At 39.9% G+C, this 7183-nt stretch overlaps 1 protein-coding gene across 1 annotated transcript in view; it reads left to right on the top strand.

Moving 5' to 3' along the window:
• The first annotated feature begins 1864 nt into the window (after positions 1–1864).
• Positions 1865–7183, top strand: part of LOC119677064 — a 12122-nt gene continuing 6803 nt past the window's right edge. The window contains exons 1-2 of the mRNA XM_038088333.1: positions 1865–2204; positions 2295–7026. Of these exons, the coding sequence (XP_037944261.1) occupies positions 1865–2204; positions 2295–7026 (5072 nt within the window). The remainder of the gene's footprint in view (positions 2205–2294; positions 7027–7183) is intronic.

Raw genomic sequence — 7183 nt, 5'->3', positions numbered from 1 at the left:
TTATTGCCTTTTGTTTTTGCGCTCGAGATGAGCAATTTTTTTGTTATATTTTTTGGGCTGCAAGTAAACTCCGTTGGTTTGAGTCTGTCTCTTGTTTTTCGATCGCGAACGTGTCAACACACGGGTACACATAAAAAAGTGATTAAACAATCAATAACCGAAATTGTATAAATTCAATTGTATAAATTAAATGAAATCAAAACCCAATTATAAAAACGTTTATAATTTACATTGTGTTAAAGAAATTGAAATAAAGATCATAAAATCCAATTATAAAAACGCTTATAATTTTACATTGGCGACCGTGACAGGACTTTTTGCAATTTTAATAGTGGTTATTAATCTCCAATTTGTTAAAAAATCTAAATATTACCCACGTGTGGTAATCATTTTTTCTTATTAAGTTTGTAATCATTAGTGTACGCGTGTGTGCATTTCTTCCACACGGCTATTCTGTGGACTGTCGAACGTATATACTATTGTGCAATTGGTGGTTCTCGGTTTAGGTCCGCTAACCTCAAACCAGAACCTCGTGTCCGCATCAAGATCGCGCTCGACATTACAACAACAAGATACCTTTACTTGTTGATTGTACATACTTTCGCTTTTATTGTTTTTGGTTAATTTGTAACCATTAAAGTGCGCGTGTGAATATTTCTTCTAACCAGTTATATAGCTAACGCGTGCTAACTATTATAATATATCGTACATCTATATATATACTACATATGAATTATCGTACGTATATACTATTGTCCAATTGGTGGTTCTCGGTTTAGGTCCGCTAACCTCAAAACAGAACCTCGTGTCCGCATCAAGATCGCGCTCGACATTACAACAACAAGATACCTTTACTTGTTGATTGTACATACTTTCGCTTTTATTGTTTTTGGTTAATTTGTAACCATTAAAGTGCGCGTGTGAATATTTCTTCTAACCAGTTATATAGCTAACGCGTGCTAACCATTATAATATATCGTACATCTATATATATATTACCTATGTACTATCGTACGTATATACTCTTGTGCAATTGGTGGTTCTCGGTTTAGGTCCGCTAACCTCAAATCAGAACCTCGTGTCCGCATCAAGGTCGTGCTCGACATTTAAAATAACAACAACAAGCTATCTTTACTTGTTGATTGTACATACTTTCGCTTTTATTGTTTTTGGATAATTGTAACCATTAATGTGCGCGTGTGAATACTTTTTCTAACCAGCTATATAGCTAACGTGTGCTAACCATTATAATATATCGTACATCTATATATATATTACATATGTACTATCGTACGTATATACTCTTGTGCAATTGGTGGTTCTCGGTTTAGGTCCGCTAACCTCAAAATAGAATCTCGTGTCCGCATCAAGGTCGTGCTCGACAGTTAAAATAACAACAACAAGCTATCTTTACTTGTTGATTGTACATACTTTCGCTTTTATTGTTTGTGGTTAATTTGTAACCATAATGTGCTCGTGTGAGTATTGCTCCTAAACGGTTATATATCTAAAGTGTGCTAACTTTAATAATATCGTACATCTGTACATATATACTATATACTATCGTACGTGTGTACTATTGTGCATTCTATGGTTCTCGGCTTAGGTTCTGTTAAGCGCCAAATAGAACCTCGTGTCCGCATCAAGGTCACGCTGAACAATTACAACAACAACAACAAGTTAACTTACTTGTTGATTACTGGTTAATATTTGCTTCCAATCAGTAAGTGTGCGGGTTCGTCAACGTCGCGTCTGACAACAACCACCGTAAGAGCAGTTCAATTTCGGAAAGCTCACTGTTGCTATTGTGACTTTTCGACTTCGTCAAATCCTTTGCTGTTCTCAAATATCTACAACTGTTTCAATGGCAACGGCAGAGCCAACCACTACGGCAGAACTGTCAGAACTAAAACAACAGCGAGCCTCGACGAAAGCGAGTATTTCAAGAATCAAGGCGTTCGTCAAAGGAAAGAGTAATTCGCTCTCACAACCAGAACTGAAATGTCGACTAGGTATTTTAGAATCATATTTTAAACAAATCTTAGCTTTTCAGACGTTGATCGAGAAATTAGATGCAACTGACTCAGCTAGAGATGAATTAGAAGACCTATACGTTTCCACCAAAATATTAATCATGTCTCAACTGCAGGAAGAGGCCCACAATGCATCAGTGCTAGACGTAACAGCAATGATGCCCACCTCAAGTAAAAAATTACCACTGTTAAAATTACCTACATTCAGTGGTAAGTACTCGGATTATAACAATTTTATTAATTCGTTTCTCCAAATCATAGATCGCGAAATATACCTCACAAATATTGAAAAATTTAATCACTTACTGAATTGCCTTACTGGTCAAGCTCTAGAGACAGTACAGGCATTTCCTATTTCGAATGAAAACTATCCAAAGGCTCTGGATAGGCTTAAATCGCGCTATGACAATAATAGCCTAATCTTCGCCGAAAATATCGCGACACTATTTGATCTACCAGCAGTATCGGGTCAGTCAAGCCAACAACTTCGTAGTCTGGTAAACAATGCATCCGCTTTGTATGGTTCACTCTGTTCGCTAGGTACAGAGAAACAAATATGTGAGGCTCTACTTATCTCGCTAATCATGCAAAAAACGGACGCAATTACACGTAGGAAATGGAATGAATCGCGTAACTTCGACACATTACCCAGTTGGGAAGATTGCTCAAAATTATTGGATAGGCATTGCCAGTTTCTCGAATCACTCGACAGTGGAAACGGCAATCAGTCATCATCACAACGTAAACCTAATAATCGTAACTCCAAGAGTAACAGACGCTCAAAACAATACGCATTTGTTGCATCTACATCCAGCAATTCTTGCTCATTTTGTTCTAGCAATGAACACCTAATACAGAATTGTCATCGTTTTAAGGCACTGGAGGTGGTTCAAAGGTTTGAAAAGGTGAAGAGCCTAAAACTCTGCATAAACTGCTTATCGCCACGCCATCATGTGGTTAATTGCACATCAACGTTTAAATGTAAGGTTTGCGCAAAGCCACATCACACTCTCTTGCATCATTCGCAATTGCCAACGAATATTAAGAGCGCGGGATCATCACGACGCACAGAACACGCTGCTATGCCCAACGACAACGTTGCCAGCCATTCCCATTTTAATATGTCATCGGCCGAGCAAATAATTCTAGCTACTGCATTGGTTTTAGTGAAGGATTCATCGGGAAGTTATCAAGTGGGTAGAGCCTTGCTTGATTCATGCTCTCAGGTCAACTTCATAACGGAGGAGTTTTCAAAGAAGCTTAGTTTAGCAAAACATAAACATCGGTTGCATGTTTCCAGTATTGGTAGTTCGTTGACCAACATAAAGTATCAGACGCTCACATCAATCAAATCTCGTCATTCAAATCTTGAACTTGCTTTAAACTTTGGTATTACGAATCACATCGCATATCAACCAAGTTCTGAAATCGATATATCGTCGTGGAAGGTTCCACCAAATACACCTCTCGCCGATGAGCAATTCTTTAAATCCAAGCGCGTTGATCTCTTGCTTGGAGCTGAAAGTTTCTTTGATATTTTGTCTGTCGGTCAAATCAAACTAGGTGAAAATTTTCCAGTACTTCAAAAAACACTATTAGGATGGATTGTATCTGGCAAGTACAAGGGTCAGCCATTTGCATCACCAGCAGCAAAATGCCTATTATCAGTTGAAGATACAGTCTCCGATCAATTAGAAATGATGTGGAAGATAGAGGAAGTGCAATCGGCTTCAAAGTCATGGTCACCAGCACATGTTGCGTGTGAGTCATTATATCGTGAAACGGTTCACCAAAATGCGATGGGAAGAATTGTCGTTCGGTTACCATTCAAAGATTCACCAGATTGTCTTGGTTTGACACACAATATCGCCTTGCGCCGTTTTTATTCTGTAGAACGGCGATTGTCATCTAATCGTGCACTGAAGCAAGACTATCAAGAATTCATGAAACAATATCGAGAGCTCGGACACATGACGCGTGTTGAGACTCCGAAACCCAACGAACCTCATTATTATATCCCTCATCATTGTGTTTTAAAACCGTCGAGCACTTCGACCAAGCTGAGGGTGGTTTTTGATGCGTCATGTCCAACAACTTCGCAACGTTCATTAAATGATATTCTACTGGTCGGCCCGACAATTCAGTCGGAGTTATATTTGTTGCTACTTCAATTTCGTTTGCACCGATATGCCTTGACGGCTGACATTGTTAAGATGTACCGACAGATACTGATAGATGAACCAGATCGAAAATTCCAATATATTTTTTGGCGAGATACGGAGTCCGATCCTGTTAGTACTTACGAGTTGAATACAGTCACTTATGGTACTGCATCAGCACCTTTTCTAGCAACCAGGAGTTTGCAGTATTTGGCGGACAAATTTGAAACACAATACCCAATAGGCGCTGCACTCATTAAATCATCGTTCTTTGTCGACGACTTCTTAGGTGGAGCAGATTCCATTGATCAACTCACCAATATCAGACATCAGTTAACGGCCATTCTACAGAAGGGTTGCTTCGATCTTGACAAATGGCATTCAAACCATCATGACTTCATTAGCGATACTACAACAAAGAGTTTGAATCTTGATACAGATACAGTCACCAGCGCTCTAGGCATCAAGTGGCACCAAATGCAAGATGTTTTCCTATTTTCGTTCAATGCACAACCAGGTCATATTGTAACAAAACGCACCATCTTATCCCTTGCGTCTTCATTATTCGACCCGCTTGGATTACTAGCACCGATCATACTCGTAGCCAAAATTATGATGCAAGAATTGTGGCTTTTGCGTGTGGACTGGGACGAGTCAATCCCTCAAAATCTTCACTCAGCTTGGAAAACATTTATTCAAGATCTTACAACGCTTTCATCGGTTAAGGTGCCGAGATACTGCCTATCCATAAACTATCAACAGGTTGATGTACACGGTTTCTGTGACGCTTCAATACGCGCATATGGTTGCTGTATATTTCTCCGATCACAAAACACATCAGGTAAGGTGACGGTCAGGCTATTCACTGCAAAATCCCGTGTGGCACCTATAAAGCGGAAGTCGCTACCTAAACTAGAACTCTGTGGTGCCTTACTTCTTGCCAAACTGTATCAGAAGGTCCAACCAATATTTGCGCAATTTAAGGGTGAAACGTTTTTTTGGACTGATTCACAGATTGTATTACATTGGTTGAAGCAGCACTCATCAACCCTGTCTGCATTCGTTGGCAATCGAGTAGCGGAAATTCAAGATATTACCGCAAATGGGCAATGGAGACACGTTCCTACCCAATCCAACCCGGCAGATGTTGTGTCGCGCGGCTGTAACATCCGCCAATTATCAGAGTCTTGTTGGTTTACGGGGCCGGAATTTTTGTTACTCGCTGATAAATACTGGCCGCATTTGAAATGTCACAACCTGGATATGGAAGAAGTCAATAAAGAGACGCGAAAGGTTGTATTCGTTAACACAAATGAAGACAACTACGTATTACAGGTATTGTCAAGATATAGTTCATACACTAAGATGCTACGAGTAATAGCGCAGGTACAGCGTTTTTATCATGTAACCAAGAATAAATTGAAGAACGGAGAATGTACCCTCCAACCTATTCAGCTACAAAAGACATTGCACTGTATTATTTGGGTCATCCAACAGCAATTCTTCGAAATTGATATACAACGCCTACAACGAGGGAACCCAGCCGAAGGTACATTAAAGCATCTAAATCCCTTCCTGGACAATGTATTCGGTTATCAATTACTAAAGGTGGGAGGTCGCCTCGAGCTGAGTGACATCTCAGTAGGCCAACGTCACCCTATTTTGTTGCCGAAGGGCTGTTATTTTGTGGAACTTTATGTTCGGCATATACACTTGTGCAACTATCATGCAGGCGCAAAAGCACTAATTGCCCTTACTCGACTAAACTTCTGGATAATTAATATTCGAGAAATTGCACGCCGAGTCGTGCACTCGTGTATTCACTGCGTGCGTTATAAACCCAAACTACTTAATCAAATGATGGGTAATCTCCCAATCGAACGCCTCACTCCAAGCCGTCCATTCGCGCGTACTGCGGTAGATTTTTGCGGTCCGATATTAACGTATCTCCGAATTCGGGGACGGGTTCCATATAAGACCTATATAGCCGTGTTCGTTTGTCTGTCTACAAAGGCAGCTCATCTAGAAGCCGTGTCAGACTTATCTACGGAGGCATTTATTGCAGCACTGAAAAGGTTAATCGGTAGACGAGGGTTACCATCAGACATCTATTGCGACAACGCCACGAACTTCGTTGGGGCTAACAACAAACTAGCAGAGTTAAAAAGAATGTTTTTCGAGAAGTCTAATCAAGTGATGCTGCAGACCTTTTGCAGCAACCAATTCATAAATTTCAATTTTATACCGCCCCGAGCACCTCACTTTGGAGGTCTATGGGAAGCGGCTGTAAAAAGCGCGAAAGGCCATCTGTATCGAACACTATCAAATACTCGATTCACCTTTGAGGAGCTTGGAACAGCACTGATTGAAATCGAAGCTATCTTAAATTCGCGACCAATCACACCTCATTCTTGTGACCCGAGCGATTATGAAGCGCTAACGCCAGCACATTTTCTTATCGGTGGGCCGCTCAAAACTTTATCTGAACCAAGTCCTCAGTATGAATCTGCTTCATTAATTGATAAATGGTCTCGTATAACCGCAGTCAAACATCACTTCTGGCGCAGATGGTCTAGAGACTATCTGAATGAGCTGCAGATACGCACCAAATGGACAGAAGAACAATCTAACATCACCGAGGGGGCTCTGGTTTTAATCCATGAAGACAATATGCCTCCACAACGCTGGTTGATGGGCCGAATCGTGCATTGCATCAGGGGTCCAGATAATTTGGTTCGTGTTGTTGATGTGCAAACCCCAAAAGGAGTAATACGGCGTCCAATCCACAAACTCGCACTATTACCAATTGAAAATCCTTTCAAGGGGGGCGGGATGTTAGAGCGGTTAAAGTCAAATTGTTAATATTGTAGGATTCTGTAGAATTATTATAATTGATGTGTTATATGATTTATATATTATATTTTAATCTATTTTAAATCATATATTGTATAATTAAATTATTATAATTAATATATTATATAATTCATATAT

The sequence above is a fragment of the Teleopsis dalmanni genome, chromosome 2 (genome assembly GCF_002237135.1).
Source record: "Teleopsis dalmanni isolate 2A chromosome 2, ASM223713v2, whole genome shotgun sequence".
Classification (NCBI taxonomy): Eukaryota; Metazoa; Arthropoda; class Insecta; order Diptera; family Diopsidae; genus Teleopsis; species Teleopsis dalmanni.
Note: the sequence above shows the minus strand (reverse complement) of the source record. Positions and strands in the feature narration are given on the sequence as shown.